General features: G+C 39.2%; 1 protein-coding gene across 38 annotated transcripts in view; it reads left to right on the top strand.

The window, feature by feature from the left end:
• ABI3BP (ABI family member 3 binding protein) overlaps positions 1 to 22,837 on the top strand; it is a 264,662-nt gene that overhangs the window by 203,762 nt on the left and 38,063 nt on the right. For 30 of the 38 annotated variants that reach the window (XM_061194088.1, XM_061194099.1, XM_061194118.1 and 27 more), the window contains 8 exons: positions 43 to 90; positions 902 to 982; positions 3,115 to 3,192; positions 7,441 to 7,506; positions 9,403 to 9,477; positions 17,292 to 17,369; positions 19,199 to 19,303; positions 22,347 to 22,475. In XM_061194088.1, coding sequence (XP_061050071.1) covers positions 43 to 90; positions 902 to 982; positions 3,115 to 3,192; positions 7,441 to 7,506; positions 9,403 to 9,477; positions 17,292 to 17,369; positions 19,199 to 19,303; positions 22,347 to 22,475 — 660 coding nt within the window. The remainder of the gene's footprint in view (positions 1 to 42; positions 91 to 901; positions 983 to 3,114; positions 3,193 to 7,440; positions 7,507 to 9,402; positions 9,478 to 17,291; positions 17,370 to 19,198; positions 19,304 to 22,346; positions 22,476 to 22,837) is intronic. The other 8 variants (XM_061194116.1, XM_061194120.1, XM_061194119.1 and 5 more) reach the window with 4 other exon arrangements.

Below are 22,837 nucleotides of genomic sequence, written 5' to 3'. Positions count from 1 at the left end.
TAATTCTCATAAATATATTTCTTTGGTTTGCTTTTGGCCTAGTTCTGCAACCTGTTACCTTTAGAATTGATCTGCCAGAGACAACACTAGGTAATGGTTTTCCCATTTGACCCACTCGAATTATTTTCCTGGCTGCCATCAAGATTGCAGGTCTTTCTCAAATGATCACATTGAAACATCATCTGTCCTCAGTCCTCTTCATTGTTTCATTCTCATTATTTTGACTCTTTCCAAAATAGAAAGGCAATGGTTTCACTGTTCTAAAGGTTTGCTCTGAAGACCAACTTAAGACAGCTCACTACCGAGCCCATTCTCACCTAGCTCATTTGTCTCTGTGTTCAGAATGATTCCACCTTACTCATGCCCACCTAGTTAACTTTTTCTGCTGGTTTAGTGGTTCTCAGCTGTGGTGTTATAACCCACTAGCATGTTGTGGAAGATGCTGGCAAGTAATTATTATTAATATTGGTCAAAATACTAAAGTTTGCCACCCGTTTATTTTTAAAAATAAACTTGAGCAGACTCCAGATGCTTGCTACAGTGATGATATTCTCTCTCCTGTTGTAATCCTGTGTGCTCTCTTGGATGGGAGAACTGCAGCTGACAGACCAAGGACCATGTCTCACCCACACCCATCTTAACCAGCTATGGTCATAGAGCGTGTCAAGCACTGAATGTCATTTATTATCTATCCTGGTGGAAAAAACAGTTGAGAACCATTATTCTAATGTTCCACAATCATCTTCCTGAAGATTCTATGCACACTTAACTTTCTTCTTCCTGACTCACTTAATGTTTTCCGTTTTTCTATTTCAAATAAAGGAATCTCATGTAGTATTATTCTGGCCGGGTGCTGGCTTTTGAATCTAAAGATTGACAACCTTGGTACTTGTCTTTTCAGCTCCTTTAGAGACACGAGGCAGCCCTTTCATTCCTATGATTTCACCAAGTTCTAGTCAAGAGGAACTACAAACCATTCTGGGTAAATTTTGTTTTAATATTTCAGTCCAATGAGGACTTAACATTTTAGGAATTGCCCTTAAAGTACCCATATGTACATTTGTGTTCATGGATTTCCAAACAACAGAGGGTCTCTTTTTATCATTATAAAAAAATACCCATTTCACTTGATTCTTTTACATTAACTGTATATTTGTCCTTCTAATATTTATGCTGATTTCTAATGTAAGATGAGAATATTTTGAAACATCTTGACAAAATTCCAGTTTTTTTTTAAAAAAGAATCTTCCCAAAGTATATCAACGCTATACTCTTTTGTGGCTTCTTCCATGTTTGGAACTGCATTTGGGAAGAAAAATTTCATCTACTATTTGAATATCTTTTGGGGGCTAACTGCAATGCCAAGCAATAGGAATTCCAAAATAAAACTGTTTTAAAGGTTACCCTGGAGAGCTCGCCATCTAATATGAAGACAGGATTTAGCAGTAGCTGTGCTTCCTCTGTGCTACCCAGTGTTCTACATGTATTTTTAAATTTAAGGCACGTAACAACTTTGTGAGGTAGTTTCTATTACTTGCCCCATTTTACAGCTTAGAAAATTGAGGCACAGAAAGATTTAAAAATCTGGTTAAGCCATACAGCTAACGTCAGAGCCAAATTGGAACCCACATACTCAGTCACCAGAGCTCCTGGAATTCACCCCCATGTTATACAATACAATGAATTCATAGAGAAATGAACAGCATGCTGAACAAGGAAACTACCTGGGGGTATCAGGGAAGGCTTCACAGAGGAGGTGACATGTATGCCGGGTCTTCCAGTTGGAATGAGAGTTGAAGTTAAAGGTGTGAAAGGTTCTGTCAGGTTAAAGACAGATAAGGAAGAGACACAGGGTAGAGAATGGCAGCCAGACTAATCTGATGAGCATGCGGGTAGCCTGGAGGAACACAGATGCATGAATGAGTCAGTAAGGTTGGTTGGAATGAGCTGGCCAGGCTTTCGAAGAGTTCAGCATCAATGTCTTCACTGTGTGGAAAACCCCATTTTGCCTGACACTTGGCTGAAGATGAACTGGAAAACAAGAGTTCCCAGCTTGTGTTTGTTGGCTCCTCTGCCCTGTCCATGCTACATCCCACGTGGCTGTTTAAATCAGTGGCTTTATTTTCCTCCCTTCATCCGTTTTCAGATAAACCCATCCTTTGTGTGTGTCTGCTGAAATGAAGTTACTGATCACATTTTAAAATGGAATCCTTTTCAAAGGAAAAAATTTTAAACTGAATGAGCAAATGTATCCTAATTACCAAATACTCATCTATTGTAGCCTAGACCCTCAAAGTCTACATTACCCATGATGGCAAAGTCAAAAGTACTTATCAAGAACCACTGCTGGATGTGCTAATTATCTAAATTCCACTCCCTGTTTTTTTTAATGTATCTCAGTTTACTGGGCCAACTATCACAAGAATCTCTCTTATGAGCAGAATTCAGATTATAAAACAGGCAGAAAATAAGATGACACATATTATTTGCACCAAGTATTTCCTTGGATCCAGTATGTAGCAAAGTGAACAGTGTAATTTGCTATGTCGGTATGATGTTGTAATGATTTCAAGATAATATGGGACTGGGAGTATCGCCATACTTATTTTTATTTTGTCAGGAGTAATGCACCGGTATGTCAATAAACAAACTTTGATTTTCACGTGAGATAAATAGGATATTTATTCTTCTGTGGTGTGAATACACATTATTTTCTATGATCTATTTTTTTCCAGCTCACCTAAATAATTTGTGGAGCTCATGAAATAGGGAGGAAACATGAAGGCAATAATACATAAAGACAGTTAGGAGGCATATCCAAGAATATAGCCATGTCCAGTATCATGAAACAATGATCCTGAACTAAAAGCTTTTGAAATCCTTATAATAATCATTAAAATAATAGTGCAAGAAGACAGTAAATATAATAAATGAGAGTTATTAAAATATACCATTATCTTTGACATATGATGGTTATTGAGCATAGTTATTAATGCAATTTACCCTTTTATCACTGCACGGGATAGAAAAGAGTAGGGTTTTTTTTTTTTTTTTTTTTGACCCATTCATAATGATAATCATTTAAAGCCATCCATCTTACTGTGTTTCCCCCAGCAGAAACAGACCAATCCACCCAAGAACTCTTCACAACTAAGTTTCCACGAACAACTGAATTGGCAAAGACAACTCAGGGTAATGCTTTTTCCCCACCTCTGGATAGTAACTTTTCCTTCTTTTTTAAGCAGGAAGAAAATTTTCTTTTAAGAATGTAATTTTTCATCACAGTGAGTTAAGTTTTTTCATTTCATAGGTACAGGACATCAGCCAAATAGGAATATTTGTATGAATACCAGTTGAATGTAGGAAAGACAATTTCTTTAGTTAGAGCTGTGCTTTTGAATGTATGGTTGACTGCTTCATGCTGATGACTAAGAAAGAGAGCTCCCATTTTTTTTCCTTGCTTGACCTTCTTTTGCCTCATTTTCCACATCTGATAAATAAGAATCTTTATTACCTTCCTCCTTCTCCTTCTCCTCCTTTCTCTCTCTCTTTTTCTCCCTCTGTCCCATCTCCCAAACTTGATGAACGCGTTGGTATTGTGGCCTGAGAAAGGAAACTAGTAACAAGAACAATCAATTTTTAATGATGAATTAATATTAAAACATCCAAGAAGCTTTGTTCTGGGGTCTCCTTATATTATTTTTTCCTTCTACTTTTTGGGAAGTTCACTCACCTGCACAGAGCTGTCTCTCACATCTTCATGCTCTCGGTAGTCTTTCCTTTTTATATCTTTCTGTCCTACTTGGATTGTAACCAGTTGCAGATTTCTAGTATTTTCGTGGGTTTTTTTCTTTTTTTCCCCTTAATCACCCTCTTTTGCCCATGTCTACCTCTAGCATATGGGACAAAGCCCAAAAAACAAGAGCAAATAATTTTTAAAGAGTTGTAAGACAAATTTATTGTACTCAATTGTCAGTTATAATTGGGGAGGGAGATTTGTGGAAGAAACAAAGCAATAAGAGGAAATGATAATAAAAGAAATCTAATTTTAAGGTATATATTTTATAATAAGCGGATCAGTACTTGTTCTGAATAAACATGACTGACAATACTCTCTATGGTACAAGACAGTTCCTGTAAATTTTCTAAATCTTTTGAACGTGTTTCATTTAATTTTTATAATGGTTTAAATGTTTATTTTATTATTTACTTTATTACCTTTCTACTTATTAACTTTTATTTATTTAAAAAATATACACAGAAGTAAAGAGCCAGTATAATGACAGCCCTCCCACAACCTCATTACTAGCTTCAGCCATTAACAGCAGATGTTCAATCCTATTATGTCCATACCGCATCCTGATTTTTATATGTTTATTTTTTAATGTTTTTGCAAACCTCTTTAATGTCTGGCTTGATAGAAGATAGCTGGATTCTCATAATCAAACACATTGATGTTTTTACAGCAAAACATATAAATATTTACAATAAGCAGGGTAAATATTCAGCTCAGGTTGTATTGCCAAATGAGAAAAAGATTTCAGCTTTTTAAAGCTTTGTAGATTTCAAAATTGAGGATAAAAATCATAGACCTGTTCTTTTCTTGTTTTTGCTTTCTCTTACTTTAATGGGAGTATCAATATTTTTATCAAATTGCTTCTAGAACATGGTTTTATTAGATGAGTTTCACAGTTGATTGGATGTACATCCAGGATCTGATATCATTCTATGAATTGTCTTAACATATTTATATAATGTACTATATTTTAATTACTTTCTTATGTTCTGAGGATCCTTAGCTTGAGCCTAACTTGTGCAGCTCTGGGATTCACACTTTTCTAGACTCATGCCAAGGCTCTTTTAAAGTGGGCTCACCAGAAATGCATTTCCAACCTGGTCCAGGCCAGTAACCCTTCTTGGGAGTAGAGGGTCAACTTCAGCAACAGCACACTGTGTGTCCTAGGGTCACCCTCTGACCCAACCCTCATAAATGCGTGCCTGAGCTCTATGGACAAGGAGGTCAATCTACTGTATTATTTTTGTTGTGTTGTGTTTTGTTTCTAATAGTAGGCATCAGATGCGCAAGACAGCACACAACAATTTGAGAGATGCTGTAGGGGTGAAATTGTTTCTCTTGGTCTTCATACTCCACCCACGCATGTACCAGGACCTTGTGGCTTTTTGGTCTCCAAGCCCTCAGCAGTGGGGCCCAAGTGCTCCAAAGAAACTTAGTGCCTAAAGCCTACAGCATGAACCTACTAGTAGGATCTCCGGCACATTTTCTCTGTGCCATTCTTGCTTCTTTGTCTGCTGAGACAATTCCCTGCAGCTATAACCGAAACCCTGACCTATTCAAGCTTCTCTCCTTTGCCCCTCTCATATCAACCCATGGTAGAAATCCACTTGGCCAGAGGCATTCTGGGGACATTTTGATTATTTTACTTATTTCAGCCCCCTGATCCTTATGCCACCCAGGGAAGGTTGTACCCTTCTTCCCCTCTCCCTATACTGGGCAAAACAAAGCTCCTTCAAGATATTTCTCCTATAATCCTTGTTTGTCTTTTTTTGATGTTATCTTTGTCAAGTATTTTTAGTGTTCTTTTTAAATGATTTTTATAAAACTCTTTAGATATGAAGCCATCTTTTAAAATTATTTTTATTATTAGTCACCAAAAACTATGTGGAGATGATATTTACAATGTTACATTCTCACAATGCACCTTTGTCTTTTTTTTTTTTAATTTAAAATTGAAACCCTCAAGCAGTTTTCTCAAGGCCATGTGTTACCTGGTGATGAGCTATGTGAGTAACTCACAGCCCAAACATAAGTTATATTTCAGCTCCTTTATAAAAAGTTCTTTCAAGATTTAAGTAAAGACTGTAGAAAAAATAAAACCAAAATTCTGATCCTGTGGCTTTGAAATAATGAATGTAGTGCTGATTATTTCTGCATTCTGCTCTGTTTCTTTTCTAAAGTTTTAAAATTCATATGTGTTCTAGAATGATACTAATAAGAGCCATGATTCTTATATTTCTTTAAGCAAAAGCAATCTAACATTGTAGAAATTAACAAGAAAGCTGAAATATGTTCAACTGACAGGGAATCCTACCACTCTCAAAGAAAATTGAAGAAAAACATTTGCAAATCATCATCACACATTTTAGGGCATGTGAGAATTGGTTATTTTTAAATAAATCAGTACCTCTGTTCACTCTAGTTATTACACTTTGAAAGGCCCACATTAAACCTACAGAGAATTTCAGTATGTGTCTGCTGGTTTTGGCCTGAGTATGGCAAAATTCTACTCATCAGTCTTCGCATTGGAAGTTTATAAATGAGCTACATTATAATCTGTTTTGCAGGTATATTTTTTTTAATGTGGTAGGCAAGGCATTTGCTGATTTATGGTTACATAAATACCCATTCAAGATGTGAACAAAATCATTGAAATGGTATAATCTACTTAACAAAGTTTGCAAGAAAATTTTTTCCAGTCTTAGCTAAAGCATTACCAAGAAAGTTGGTGGCAGGAGGCAACGTGGTGTGTCAAGGGTGGCAGAGGAGGGAAGGCAAGGATAGACACATCCCAGGATGGATGCACACTTTAAGAGCTTAGGGAGCAAAAATATTTCAGCTGAGTTTCTCATGAATTTGCCTGCTTACAATAGTCACTAATTTTTTAAATGTATTTGACAACTCTTCATTAATGGTCCTCACTGTGCCAGGCCCTGGATAACAGGAGCAGGAAGTAACAAGGTGGCATGTTGGTCCAGGGCTGTCTGAGTTCTTGATCTTTGCTCACCCTCTCTTGATGGGCAGGACACCAGAGGTCATTTTCTCTCATCCCTAAAGCTTTAAAGGATGGCACTAAGTGAGTATTTATTCACTTCAGGGTTCATGAGCTAAGACAATTAGATACAGACCACATGTTTCTACTCTTTTCTTCTTACATACCTAAAAATATTTTTCTTTCTGCCTTTAATATTATTTGTCTTCTTTGGCAAAATAATGTTTCACAGTGACTTCCTAATTGAGAGATGTGAATGGACGGATGGATGGATGGGTTGATGGACAGATGGACAGACACATGGATAGATGGAGGGGTAGATGGTTGGCTTATATGTTTACCATATTAAGCAACCATGTGGTGAAATAAATGCCCCTGAAAAACATGGACTAAATGATGACTAATCCTTAACACACATTACCAGTGACCTACCTCACTTTGACTATGTGCATCTTTAATTTCCAGTCATGAATATTTTCACTTGCTTTATTTTCCTTTAGCATCAATGCTGTAATGCATACCTGGAGATTTAAGAATATTCTTTATACTTCCATGCCAAGTCTACAAGTTTTTGGTCTGTAGAGTACTAAATCTCCATTTATTGAGCTCAGGAGTGCTGGTTATTAAATGTGAAGCGTTTCCTCTGTTTCAGCACCACACAGATTGTATACAACTCCTGTGAAGCCCAGAACACCCGACAAACCACACATCAGACCTGGTAAGTTGTTTCTCTTTCTGATGACCTAAATAATCAGCATATCTGAGAAGATATAAAATGTATTGAGGAATTCCCTGGTGGTCCAGTGGTTAAAACTCCACACTTCCACTGCAGGGGGCATGGGTTCAATCTCTGGTCAGGGAACTAGGATCCCACATGCTGCATGGCACTGCCAAAAAAAAAAAAATATTGAAACAGCCAAATATACCAAATGAAGGCTATATATCCTTAAACTGAAATAAATTACATACAAAATTCTGATCCTTGTGGGTAAGTAGAGAGGAAATAATGAATTCCATGGAAGTGGCAAGACTTGACTGAGATTTTTAAGGATAATCAGATTTAGAGACCACCACGGAAGCTTAACAATATAAAAGCATTTTTAAAATAGTATTTTTGCATAAATCACACACACTCTTCCCTCCTTCTTCAGTTTTCCATGGCAGTTATAGAGATAGCATTAGCATTAGCTATGATATATTACATGTTTCAAATGTTATCTTTTAAGAAAAGACCTCTTCCATTATAAAAGGCTCTTGTTCTGGGAGAATATTTTTACTTGATTCTTTCAGATTAAAAAAAACAAAACAAAACACATTTTACAGGTTGTAAACATCAAAGTAAAGTGATAATAAACTGGAAAATACTTTTTTATTTTTGGCCACGACATGCGTCTTGCAGGAACTTAGTTCCCTTACCAGGGATCGAACTTGGGCCCCAGCAGTGAAAGCGCTGAGCCCTAACCACTGGACTGCTAGGGAATTCCCAGAAAATACTTTAAATCTACTAAACTCACCAAAGGATTTAGGATCTCCCTCACTGGAGCTTGTTAGTGAAAAGTTAACTTGGGGGTTGATTGGGTCCATATAAATCACTCCTATGCTAACGTACAAGTTGGACCAGAGACTCTGGTGTTTTCTGCCCCTTTTCTCCTCTGTGAGTCTAAGAAGTTTTAAAGTTCTAAATGACAAAAATGGCTTATAAGCTAACATTCCCGGTGAACATCTCTCCAGGCACATGGAAGAAAGAACAAATACATTTTTCTTTGATTTATGGAGGAGCCCATATTTTTTAGAATAATCCTCCGACTCCATGTGATTTTTGTATCATGATAACTGTTGAGAATTGAACGTGTGGCTGGTTATATTAAACCTTTCTACAAAATAAGGAAACAGTAACAATAATGGCTAACAGTGACGGTGTGCTAACCATGCATCCTGTGAGGTAAGGCTGAGGAAGCTAAGGCTTAAGAAGGGCTAGGAAGTGGATTCGAAGGCAAGCAGTCTGGCTTCAGTACTCACTCTCTTAATCGCAATACACTTAGTGCTTTTCCTTGAAAACTCTGCTTAATGGAAGATAAAACAGCTGACTTCAATGTTTTTGTAATATTATGACTCTCAACAGAGCAGGAGAGAAATTTCAATGGTTTTATCATAGTTCTGTGTTTAACGGTGGACTTGGGCCAAGATTATGAGGGAGCATATGTACCTAGAGACTCCTGCAAAAGGACCACCAACTTATGTGTTAGGAGGCCTTGACAAATAAATACACATCAAGTTTTGGGTTTTCTTTCGGCATATGTAGTCCTGATCTTTCTTCAGTCCCATTTTGGAATGTATCTAGTGCTTATAAATGAAGCCAGCTAGTTCCCACTTAGAAATATAAATTCCCTCTATTTTTTCAAGTCTCAGAGTACATACTCAGGTCTCAAATTCAAGTCTATGATTTTTATACCAGACTTGTGATTTCTATATTCTGAACAATAGTTTTTGGTAAGTCATCATATTTTTATTGCCCAGTTAAATGACTTTCAATTCTCTGGAAACTTTTATTTTCCTTGGCTACAAATTTTCAATTAAAATATGTCTAAACTATTTATTTCCCACTTTATTGTAGTTCTGAATAGGACAACTACAAGACCTAGTAGACCCAAACCCAGTACAATGCCCAAAGGGAATGGAATGGGAACAGGTAATGATCACAAATTTATTTCCTTTTGATCCTATTAAACTCTAAATGTTTTCATTCAATTTTTATGATTTTGTTGAATGCACATTTCAATTCCTTTTTTACCAGTTTTGTTAGTACAGCCAGTTTTGGAAGTTCATAGAATTGAAACTTGTGATTCATTCCAAAGTCAAAATTTCAACAACAACAAAAAAATTTCAAATGTCTCTGAAAAGATTAAAAAATAGTTTTTCACTTTTCTCAGCCTAGTCCACTAAATCAGCTACAGCTACAATATATAGTCTTGATTCTTAAAAATATCCTGAATAAGAATTATTGAATTAAAATATCAAAATAGCTGTTTCCCTAATTTCAAAACACTTTCTATATACAGGTTTGGTCTTTGAGACTGTTATCAGTTCGTTTTCCAGTTTATAATTTCACAAGTACCATTGAAATTTTTTTAAAACACCCAGATCTGTTAGCCACCTGGAATATGACATTTAAATGAGAAGAGCAGTTAACAAATGATCACCCTGCTTACAAGCATATCAGTGTTTCCAGATCATTCAGTTTGATTCAATGACATTGCCCTAATCCAGTCTGGTCTATGGGACATCATACAGATAAATAGGACAATGATCTGATAAAAGTTCAAACACTCAACTCACCAAGTGGATAAATGGTGGTTATTAAATGCCTTAATATGGGATTGCATTGTTCCCTTGAAATACTTTTTAAATAGTGCAAATCTTGTGCCTGCTTATGTAAAAAAGCATAAAAATTGCAGTTTATTTAATATGTATATATAAAATCAACCCATAATTATTCCCTAATGAGAAAGAGATGTGAATACTACCTGAAGGCATGTATTCAGTCTAAAAATGATTTAGATTTTTTTTTAAGTATGTGTTCTTGTACTCGGTTATTACAATATCTGAAGTTCTAGGAATTCACTTCCCTTCAATTAATGAGGCAGATACTATAAATTCCTGACTCATGAAAAGCAAGAAAGCATTCCAATATCTATTTATGCTCAGCTGCTCCTTTTATTTTTCCCAAGTGGGATTAGGCAGTTCATAGTGTCTCAGATTGACGTAAACAGTCTGGCTCTAAACAGAGCCACCTTCTTAATATTCAAAATAATTCCCTGGAGTTTGCCTAAGTAAAAATAGAAGAAAGTATTTATGTCAACAAAACAAAGAACAAGTAGCTATGATCAAACTTGAAAGCCATTAACCTTCAGTATAATCATGCATTGATTCTCACAAGTAAAATTCTGTCTTTTGGAGGGAAAACAGAGCATTATTATATTTTAGTTTATCAGCAATATAAATATTTTTTCCAGAGCCACTTGTAATACAAACTGACATCTGTTACCCTCTTGTGTAGATAAAGTCAACTTTGTAATAACTCACCTAACTTAGCTTTGAAAGGATGATCTCTTACCAGGACTTCTTCAGTTTAATTAGTTGGTTGCTGGTAGAAATAGATTGATGGACTACTGAGCCCGCACGCCACAACTACTAAAGCCTGCACACCTAGAGCCTGTGCTCTGCAAAAAGAGAAGCCACCATCACAATGAGAAGCCCACGCACCGCATTGAAGAGTAGCCCCTGCTTGCGGTGACTAGAGAAAGCCTACGCACAGCAATGAAGACCCAAGGCAGCCAAAAATAAATTAATTAATTAATTAATTTTTAAAAAATGAGCAGACAGGATATTAGCAAGAATAGAGATCTAAACAGCACCATCAACCAAATAGACTCACACAATTATGGTGAAATGATGTGGGGCAAAGGTACAAAGGCAGTTCAACAGAGAAAGGAAAGTGTTTTCAACAGATGGTGCTGGAAAAACTGGATATCTGTATGCAAAAACACTAAACAAAACAAAAACCAACCAAACAAACAAACAAAAAAACAACTCCTCTACCTAAACAAAAAGGAACTCAAGGTGGATCATAGATCTAAATGTAAAATGTGGGGCTTCCCTGGTGGTGCAGTGGTTAAGAATCCACCTGCCAACGCAGCGGACATGAGTTCAAGCCCTGGTCCAGGAAGATCCCACATGCCGCAGAGCAACTAAGCCCGTGCACCACAACTGCTGAGCCTGCACTCTAGAGCATGCGAGCCACAACTACTGAGCCCATGTGCCACAACTACTGAGCCCATGTGACACAACTACTGAAGCCCACATGCCTAGAGCCTGTGCTCCACAACAGGAGAAGCCACCTCAATGAGAAGTCCACACATCACAATGAAGAGTAGCCCCCGCTCACAGCAACTAGAGAAAGCACACGCGCAGCAATGAAGACCCAACACAGCCAAAAATAAATAAATAAATAAATTTATTTTAAAAAAAGAAAAGAAATAGGTTGATAAGCACAGGTAAACAAAGCTGAGCTCATTGTTTCCCCTTTCCTTGCTCCACTATCATCCCCAATCAAAATGTGTTGCACATGTTCTATGTTCTGATGTCTGTCTATTGGGATCCCCCTTCAGGGAAGGACTTGCTGCCTACCTGAAGGGAATGAAGTCAACAGACAGTATCCCACTGTCATATCCTTCAGGGTCAGCCTCAGCTGAGAGAGCCTTGATTGGACATATGGGTGGTACATCTCCTTGTCTACCACAACATATAACAACCAAATGATATTTACCTCAGGAATGCAAGATTGGCTTAACATTCAAACAAATTAGTGTAATTTACCACATTAACAGAGCAAAGGAAAACATCATATGATCATCTCAATAAATTAAAAAAAAATCAACCATTAGACAAAATTCAAAAACCATTCATGATGAAAACTCTCAGAAAACTAGGAATAGAAGGAATTTTCCTCACTCTGATAAAGGGCATCTGTGAAAAACCTACAGCTACCATCCTATTTCACAGTGAAAGTTTAAATGTTTTTCTTCTAACATCAAGAACATAAGCAAGGATTCCTACTTTTACCCCTTCCGTTGAGAATAGAAGTGGAGTGTTAAGCCAGTGCAATAAGGCAAGAAAAGAAGTAATGGTATAAAAATCGCAAATTACAGATGCCATTGTGTAGCATATTATGAAAGAAAAATTTAACAGCTCTTGAAGTACTTGCCTGGGGAATAGTGTCTTGAGAAATTGGTGAGAAAAAGAATGTTTTTAAATCTGTTCTCTTCAGGTTGGAGACTTACATGAGTCCACCTTACTTAGACTGTGCATAGTTTTGATCTAACTTGTTTATAGAAATGCAGATATTCACATCAAGTTTCTTTTCTTTCTTCTCTGACCCAGTCCTACTATCTCATTCATACTCACTTCTAACCTCTATTGAGTCTTAATGAGACACCATTTTTGTGTTAACTGATTCCTTATCCAACTTTGACATTTCACCCATAATATGTATGTTTCTTATCCATCTCACATATATTTTCCTATAGTTTTTCTTGCTGAAGTTTTCAGCACAGATATTTTACATATAAAAAAATCAGTTGATAAAAGAATGTGTTTAGGATTTATAGGACATATTCTTCATGGTCTTAGGCCACTTAATGTTGTGGCTTTGGAACACTAAAAAAGAAAGATTCTGAGGCCTCAAAACTATGGCCCTTGATTCTTTGGGCCTCTATACAATTCTTGCAATGATTCCATAAACCCCAGGAATCTTTAAATTATCTTGAGCCAAGTTTCTTAATTTATAACATCATTATAGATATTTACCCTGCTTTATGTTTATTTCACATGTATATGTATAAATATTTCTCCACCTTAAAGTTAGAAAGTAGCCTTCAGAGAATGAAATTTTAGGTAGGTCATTTTTCCAGCAGTCTGCTTTTTCAGGGTTTCCAGAGATGTGTCTCAGCTTAATTGATATGTTCTACATGTTATAACCAACTTGAGATCTGACTCCAGAGATGCAACAGCATGCCCTAGACCAAGGGGATTGCACAAAGTACAATCCCACAGACCAAACCCAGCTCACTGCCTTTTTTTTTGTAAATAAAGTTCTATAGAAACATGGCTTGCTTTCACAATGCAGTGGCAGAATTGAATAGTTGTGACAGAGACAGTATGGCCCACAGAGCTGAAAATATTTACTGTCTAACCCTTGACAGAAAAAATTTGCCCATTCTGTGCTAGACAATCTCTCTAACTTTCTCCCTATGGAAGGAAGCTGCTGAGTTGTGCAACGATTCTTTCATTCCACTGACATTTATTGAAAGCCCATTATGTGCCAGGCAAAATGTAGTTTGCAAACCACCTTGGCACATGTGGTTTGGCAGATATGTTAGATACCTGAACCCCAAACTCCTTTCTCTACTCCGTCTTCTCCTAATGAGGAATCCACACTTCACTGACCCCACACGGAGTGTGCCTGACGACCAGAACCCAGACCCCTCCAAGGTGAGGAATGTGTCTGTCTGAGCTGTGGCTAAATCTTTCAGTCTGCTGGCTCCTCAGCCCTGACTTTTTAGCCAGGCGCTAAGATTTGGAGACCAATCATCCATAAATACCACTCCTTTTGGTCACAGGGAATAGTCTCTGATACATTTGGAAATTGATTCCCAGTTTACTGTGTTTGTTTGCAAAGTTTCTGTTGCCATGGTGAAAAATACCCAAATCCTTACTTCATTTTTGACAATAAATTGCTAAAGAGTGAACTATGTAAATCCAGATATTTTTGGAGAAGTCCCATATGGCAATGGGTGTTCACACTGAAGCTGAAGTCTTGGTTCTTCCAGAGCCAACTCTGCCCTTTAGAAAATAGTGGATTAATCCTGCCTGAGGGAAAAAGAATTCAGGTCGCAGCCTGGGCCAGACTGGCTGATTGCCAATTCCTGAGGATTCTTTCTCTGCAGTAGCTCTTATTGGCTTCTCCTTTGCCCTCCCATTGCCTCTCTGCTACCTTTGGCATTTATTTGCTCTCCTCATTTCAGGGCCACAGAAGTTCACTGGTCTCCAGGTCCCGTGCTCATACTACTCCTGGCTGACATGCAAACCACAGCTAGGTGGAACCAAGGCCAGAACTGGAGTTCAGTCTCCTGTCCCCAGTTCAATGCTCTTTCCCTGCGTCCCACAGCTGCCTTCTGCTGGGTTCTTACCAACATTCTCATCCACTACTGGCTTTTCTCTGTTTCTAAAGGCTGGACAAAGTCCAGTTTAGCAGCTGACATTCTATTGATTTGGGTACTTAACCTATAAGAATCGTAACAGTATGATGCTTCCATCTCTGCCTATACAGAAAGTGACAGAAAATGGCTCGTTTCTGCTGATTTCTCCCATAACTGGAAAAGAGGCCAGGGATGTTTACATGTTTGATCTTATTCATAAAGTAATCCTGCAGACTTTTGTATTCTCTCCTAGATCTCCATTTCACCAGCCTGTGACTTGTTGGATTTGCATGTGCCTGGTTGGGAAACCATGTCATCCTTGTATTTCTGAGTCCCACACACCAGTGGCATGGCTGAATGACACATGCTTGCCAGCCATGGCTGTTTAGCCCTTACCCAGTGGTGGCACTTCAAACCACCCAAAAGAAAAAGTATAGGACTTGAGGGCTAAAGTCAGAGTCATTGTGAAGAGTAAGAGAAGCGTTAAAAAACAAAATTCAACCAAGTAAATTTGAAGATTTAATTGGCTTTATTCAACAATTTGTGAATCAGGCAGCATCCCATCTGGCAACCAGAAGGGCACTCTGAAGGGTTGTACAAAATGGAAGGTTTTTTTAATAGGAAGAAGTGTGGGGCAAGGGAACTATTAGCAATAGAAAAGAAAATACTATTTTTAGTCCAGGACAACTTCTTTTTGGGTAGGAGGGAATTGCATGGGTTTTATGTAGATTGCCTCTTCTTCCTCTGGGGGATGAAGGGTGCGGTGCTGACCAGAAAATTCCAGACTGGTTGATTGAGATTACATTTCTGGGGAAGGTCAAAACTGCAGTTAAGTCAGGTTTTAAGTCTAGGCTTGGTATCATGGGCTTTAGCACAAGTGATGCCATTTTGGGCCTGTGGTTTTCTCTTTAACAGAGGGAAGAAGATGACAGGAAAAAGCACTCTGTACTATCCCAATTAGTGCTTATGAGATGGGCTTTGGAGCTGGGCACACATGGGTGTGAATGCCTCCACTTCAGCTGTGAGTCCTTGGGCAAGTGCTTACTCTCCCCTTGCCTTGGGTTTCCTCATCTGTGAGACCCGGGTGGTATCTCCCACCCAGAAGAGTTGTATGGATCAAATCACATCATGAATATGTAAGGTGCTTGTGCAGTACTGGATCAAAATACTTTGTTTTTTTAAGGGTGGAAAGATTTGGAGAAAGGCTATGAAGAAGGACCTACTGAAGGCACACGTAGCCTACTAAGCTTCTAGAGGATATAATACAGTTTTATCTTCAAAAAATAGTGGTAAATCAGATCTCAGCAAGCCAGGTTATCCCGGTGACACAAATGAAAGCACTTTGCCTTCCCTTAAGCCATGGACAGAGTAACCACCCGAATGAGTCATTTCCCACCCCCATTACCACTAAGAGGAGGGCACAGGAAGAAGACTAACAAGCTATTTGTTCTCACAATGCCTGTGGGATGAGCCAGAAAATAGTCAGTGACCACAGAAACATTTTTTTCCTACCACAAATAAACAGCAGTTGATTCATGGCTGCATACAAACATTCACCTTGATTTTATATGTTACCTCTTATTCAAATAGCAGAGGGTGTGGGATTGTAATATTAGGTTTCATAAAGTAATGTTAATCATAATTATTATTATAACTGTTAATAATACTAATAAGTTAATATTATAATGCTGATTAATGCCCATTATAGTTATAATAATTTCATAAATTAATGTGAAAATATCAGCTTCTGTTGTATACTTAATAGATCTGCCTACACATTAAATGAGACTGGGTGTGTAATGTCCCTACAGAGTCCTGGAACTCAAAACAGGGTTGTTCTTGTGCTTGTCCTTGTTAATATACTAACTAGTATATTAATTCAATGTTTATTCTTATTTTTTAATTGGTGAATTATAGTCAGGTCCTCAGAGTATGGATTCTCTTTTTAGGATGAGCCATTATATCTAAGATAATATTTACTTTTGAGATTCGAAAAAACGTCTGTTCTTATTATTTCTTGATGAAGACTGCCGGCCACATCAGGGAAGATTATTTTATAATGTAAAAGAATAATAATTTTTAAAAAGCAGGACAAAAACTAAATTGGTTCCCTCTACCCTTAGAATTGCTACCCAAAACCCTAGCACCAGATTGTGTTTGAGGGACTTAGGAGATAAAATAGCACGCAAAGTAATTTTCAGGTCAGTTTCTTCCAAACAGCAATTTGGAATTCTAGCGTGCCCAGGCCTAATTTACAAATCTCAAAAGCACAGATCCAGTCTGTGGCCTAACCAGCCTTCTAGCCAAGAACTCTCAAAAAATATTTTTAAAGTCAATTCATTAAGTACAAACCCAAACACACTGGAATTTTAAGGGTTTTCATTGGGGTAGAGGAGTTGGAGAAAATCTTTTTTAAAACCACAAAATTTGCCCATGAATATTGGCAAAAAAAAAAAAAAAAATAGCCAATCACTGTAGATGAACTACTCCTGGCAAAACAATATCACCCAGGCAGGCAGTGCGGGGTGGGAATCATAGAAAATTAAGGCAAAACCACGTTCTACAATCAAACACTAACTCTTCAGAGAAAAAAATCACAACTGATGAATGCAGTAGGGCTTTAAGTGTTTTTTCCTATACGCAGATGGGAGAAGCCAATCAAACTGTCTGAGCACAAAAAGTTTCTGTGAAGAATATTTACCACATTTTTGCTATCTATCTATTCTGTCATCCTCTCTGCTCACAGGGGTCAAGCAAGCACCACTGCCATCCGGTGCTGATAGAAATGTGTCAGTGGACTCTTCTCACTCCACAAAAAAACCAGGTAAGGAATAAAATGCTGACTCCCTCACTCAGCTCTGCTCCGAAACTTGTAACTGCAAGTTACATGTGCTGCAGCAAAAAAAAAGTAGCATCCTCACCGTCCCCAAAGCACCAGAACCATGCTAACAGTACCGGGGTATTGCTAGATAAACATACCAAAATATTATCTTCGGGAAAATAAAAAGTGCTTTATGCACAAATTGAATATTAATAAGAACCTGTAACGAGGCACTGATTTAATAATTACTTTATATAATGTTCTGAGGGGCCACAGTGGACAAATGCTGAAGCGTAATGGTAGATTCTAGCTTTCATCCTATACAAGTTTTGTTCTTATGTAATTTATTATAATATCCTTTTGCCTGAAATGATTTATGTTTCTAATTTGAGGCTGTGCTCTATATAATAGGCCAAAATTATGAAGCGATAATATCTTTGCATTGAATAAGAACTCTGTGCTTTTAAAAGGATGCTGTGAAACCTACTCTGATGTATTCATGTCTGGGTTAGAGATCTATATTCTATCGTCACCACTCACTCTCCCTCCCGCCCTGCAGTACATGCACACACTCCTGCACGCACGTGCACAATTCCTAATATCCCAGGAAGTACTTAAAGCCACAGGGCATTTTCCTGGATTGTCAATTTTACTTGAAGATTTTTTTATATACTTTTTTTTTTTGATTAATTTATTTATTTTTGGCTGTGTTGGGTCTTCGTTTCTGTGCGAGGGCTTTCTCTAGTTGCGGCGAGCGGGGGCCACTCTTCATCGCGGTGCGCGGGCCTCTCACTATCGCGGCCTCTCTTGTTGCGGAGCACAGGCTCCAGACGTGCAGGCTCAGTAGTTGTGGCCCACAGACCTAGTTGCTCCACAGCATGTGGGATCTTCCCAGACCAGGGCCCGAACCCGTGTCCCCTGCATTGGCAGGCAGATTCTCAACCACTGCGCCACCCGGGAAGCCCCTACTTGAAGATTTTTAAACCAACATATTATGCAAAGAAAGAGATGAATTTTTAAGCTATAACACAAGACTTAAAAGAAAATTTGGGTTAAGATGGGCTGCTCCAGGTACCTCGAGCCTCGTCCGCCTTTGTGCAGATTATAAAAAGTTGTCTCTTCCCTTTGCCCTTCAGGCAAACCATTTAGAAAAACGTTCCTTTCCTCTGGGCTGGCAGCCTTGCACCAGGGCTCATGGGTGGGTGAGAGAGCAGAGTGGATGTGAAACTTTGCCTCCCACTTACAGCTCCCTGGCCAGGTGCCCTTGTGTGGTGACTCTGCTCTCCATGGCCACAGGCTTATTGCTTCTGCCATCAGCGCTATTTTGTTGTAATCTTTTGAGAAGTTCTGAAAGTGTTTGTTTAATTATAATTACATAATAGAGTTGGAGGATGGGGTGGAACACCTACTAAAGGAGAAATTATATGCTTTACCAACTCAAAGCTAAAATGGTGTAAGAATTGTAGCCTGCAAATCAAAGGCAATTGGAGATAATGAGACGCAGAAATGCTACTGTTGAGTCTATATAGGAAACTAAAGATGATAAATTCTATACATCTATGTTCTACTTTTCCTTTCAAAGGGCAGATGCACTGCTATATTTTCATCTATAATTAGAGAATATTTTCCCCATACACAAATGTGCTTCATTATCCCTGGGTACGTTACGAGCACTAATTTAGAAGAATATCAGAAAGTATTGCAGGCACTTTTCTATAGAATCTATTCTCTCTCATCCAACTGCTACTTGTCAAACATTATATTTTTTTAAAACCTGTGATTTTTATAGAGTGAATCCTTATGACCACTTTATCTGTAATATAATCTCCTAGCTACAATCCCAGGCATTCTTCGCCCACCCTTGCCACCTAGACCCACGCCCCCACGAAGAAAGCCTTTACCACCAAATAATGTCACCGGAAAGCCAGGAAGCGCAGGTACGTCAATCACATACCTTCCTTCTCCCTCCTTGATTTCACTGGCCAAACGCAAGCCCTTCTTGGTGTGATAGCTCAAGCAATGGACGAGCCCTTGGTGTGTGTGACATGTGCCTGTTTTGGCCCCCAAGACCAGACTGTAAATTATAGTTTTGAGGACTCATATCCTGATTCTGGGTGGGTGGGGTGAAAGCAACCATCTATGTCCATCTAGGCCAGTTTGCTTCTTAGATGCTGTGTGCTTGGTGCTGAGACAGAAGCTATCACAGGTTCTTCAAAAAGTGGATTATTTTGGATGAGATGTTTTGTGCTGCCAACCCACCAGGTGTAATGGAAAATGTCGTCCACTCATCATCCTGTCTCTTGAGATAGAATCCTTTACATCTAATTGATAGCTCCCCTGTCCCCCAGCCTTCATGCTGACCCCAGTATTACGGTGCAAGGGGAAAGATTGGGAACTGGAATACTCAGGGTGACTGAGCAGGTCTAGCCTGTGCAACAAGGCAGGAATATATTTTAGAAGTCAAGCTGCCTCTCAGCTTGCTCACATGCCTCTATCCTAGGGTATGTGTTGTCTTCTTCCCATAGAATGACCACTCCGAGTCACCTGGGATACTTGTACTTCATCCTTGTCTTGAAGAAGCCTTCTCTAGCTGCCCAAAGTAGACCTAGCATTGCCTCTCTGTTCTACTTTTCCTTGAAACATACCTCTGTTAGAGCAAACCACTGTTTTATACCTATTTGTTTGTGTACTTGTCTTCCCCTACTATATCATGAGCTCTTTGATGACAGATGACATTTTCTCTGAATTCCCAGAACCAAATCCAGTGCTCATTGAGTGAATCCAGTAATCATTGAGTGAATATATGAGTGAAATTAAGAATCAGTGAACGCAGTTCAGAGCAAAGATTCACCTCACTTTTCTTAAAGTTTCTTCCAGTGGACCTGCCAGCAGATCAGATCATGTTCCCATTTTTCCTCCCTCTTCCTTCATCTCTACTTCCTAAATATTCTGTAGTCAGACTCAGGATAACAGTATTAAGGACAGCTGTGAAAGATGAAACTGATAAGGATTTCTGAGAAAGAGAATGGCTGTCACTCTTTTCATAGGATGAAGGAGGGTGTGGTGATGGAGAAGCTTTCACAATGTAGCAAGGGGACAGTGGCCTCTAGATTGTTTTTCCTATCAGCTGAAGGAGGAATCAACCTCTCATCCATGCTGATGGTGCCTTCCTGGGTCCAGGCCTAGGGACATGGCCCCAGTGAGGAGACCAGGTTTTCCTCATTAATTGTAACCTGGGGCAGCTGTGACTTGAGCTTCTGTAGCTTTTAGTTCAGGCTGAAAGTGATGCCTCAGTTTCCCCCATGGAAGAGTCAGGGGAACCTCCCACCCCAGAGCTCCCCTACAAGGCTGTGTGTCTTCAGCTGCACCTCCACGGCCTTGGTTCCTGCCATATGAAGCCTTGCTCACTGCCATCAATAAGTGTAGCTTTGGTATAACTCACCCAGCCTGTGGGATGGTATAAACACATCCCACTTCTGAGATTAACTCTGGTGCCCTCCCTGCCCCGTGCTTTCCACCTCTAACTCAAAAGAAATGACTACACTGAAGAGCCAAACACAAATGAGGTCAGTTATACAGATTTGGCCTGATGACCATCACAGACAGTGCGTACGGAATTCAGGAAATCAACTCAATGTTCTGGGAGTCCTCTGAACACAAGCCTTCTTGCACATGTGCCTCTGAGAACAGTCTTAGGCTACTACGAGGCATCTCCACCTGTCCCCTATCTCCAGATCTACCGAGGCCTCTCAGTCCCGCTCTCCTTGCCAGGATAAATGCTGCTCTGCACCCTCTAAAAACCTCCTTCGGGCTGCAGTGCAGTGTCTCATGGTTTTCACTCACCCTCTCATTGGGGCCTACTCCCACCAGGACCAGGAGCATAAGTCTGCAGGGGCTGGCCCAGCAGCCCATCTGAATTGCTCATCCGTGATTCTGTTCTCGGCCACAGTCCTTGGGTCGGTCTTGTACCCCTTGACTCTCTATTGTCTGAGAATGATTCCTTTTCCCAGGAGGACTATAAAACCTAATCTAGCCTCCACTCTATTCTACCCATACTTGCCTAGACCTTGGGATGCATCCTGTTTGGGAGACCTATAGGTGTTTTTAGAGTGGAGGGGGCATTGTTGAATATAGCATCTCAGAGTGACACTGTTCGAGCTACAGGCCAGAATCACAGACATTACCTTAGAAACTTCTTCTTCCCCAGCCATCTCCCATGCCTGCCAGTTAATCTGCAGTCAGGTCACTCCATCCCCTTGACATTTCTCATGTAAAACCCCTTCCATCCAGTCTCACTGCTTCTTACATCGTTCACCTCCTCTGCCCTTGCCTACGCAACTGCTTTAGTCTCTTGATTTCTCTCTCTGCCACCAGCCTTGCAACCTAACTGTTCACCCTCTCCTCATCTGATCATGTTACTTCCCTAGGGAAAATCTTTTAACGGGTCCTTATCACCTAAAAATAAAACCTAAATCCATGGTATGCAAGGGCCTTCATGAACTGCCCTTCCCGGCCCCCCCCCCCGCCCCCGTACTCTGTTCTCACTGCTCCTGGCACTCTTGGCTCTCATTCCTTCAAATTCAACACGCCACGTGATTTCATGCTTCCCTGACCTGGTTCTTCCTGCAACCTCTGACTAGAATACAGCTCTCAGGCTAACCTACTGGTCACTTCTCCTCTTTATTGGTACATCCTCTGGGAAGGCATTCCTGCCCTCCTCCCACCCAGCACTCATCATCTTTCCCCATAGACTTGTCCTCTCTGAGACCTTATCCCATACTTTCACAATATCTATAATGCTTCCGTATAATTTGGCTCACACATCTCTCCCGATCAAGGACACCAGGTCTTATTTCTCTCTAATCCTGGCATATAGTGCCAAGCCACATGGTAAGCACTGATAAATATTTATTGAGTAAATAAATGGAGAACTCAGCAGGGCTCCCTATAAAGCCTGAATCCTTTGGCTCTACATTACAGGAATCATTTCATCAGGCCGAGTAACTTCCCCACCCTTGAGGGCAACACTCAGACCTACTGAAGCCCCTGTGGAGAGAACAGAGACAGATAAAAAGCAACCAACAGCTCCTGCCTCAGGAGAAGATCTTGGTTAGTATATCAGTCACTTCCCACTGGATGCTTAGCCACGAAGTACTAAAGGATTTCAAACTAGGGAAAAAAGAGTCCCAGTTCTGGATCATCTATTTTACTCAATTTTATGATTGTTATGAATTTTTTAATTTAAAAATTATACTTATTTCTAACGTTTTATTATAGAATGTGCTCCTTCCCTTTGCAGACATAGAAGGAAGTTCCCAAGATCTTTAGGAAAGTCTTCCTAAAAAGATCTAGATTACCCAATGCTTCTTACTAAATCGCATGTCATTACTAATTATGCATATCTTAATTTATTAATGAGTATTAGCTACTTGGTTGTAATCTTTGAATCATTATTTATTACACTGAAGGGC

This window comes from Eubalaena glacialis, chromosome 6, assembly GCF_028564815.1.
Source record: "Eubalaena glacialis isolate mEubGla1 chromosome 6, mEubGla1.1.hap2.+ XY, whole genome shotgun sequence".
Classification (NCBI taxonomy): Eukaryota; Metazoa; Chordata; class Mammalia; order Artiodactyla; family Balaenidae; genus Eubalaena; species Eubalaena glacialis.
This window is presented reverse-complemented; position numbering and strand designations above follow the sequence as displayed.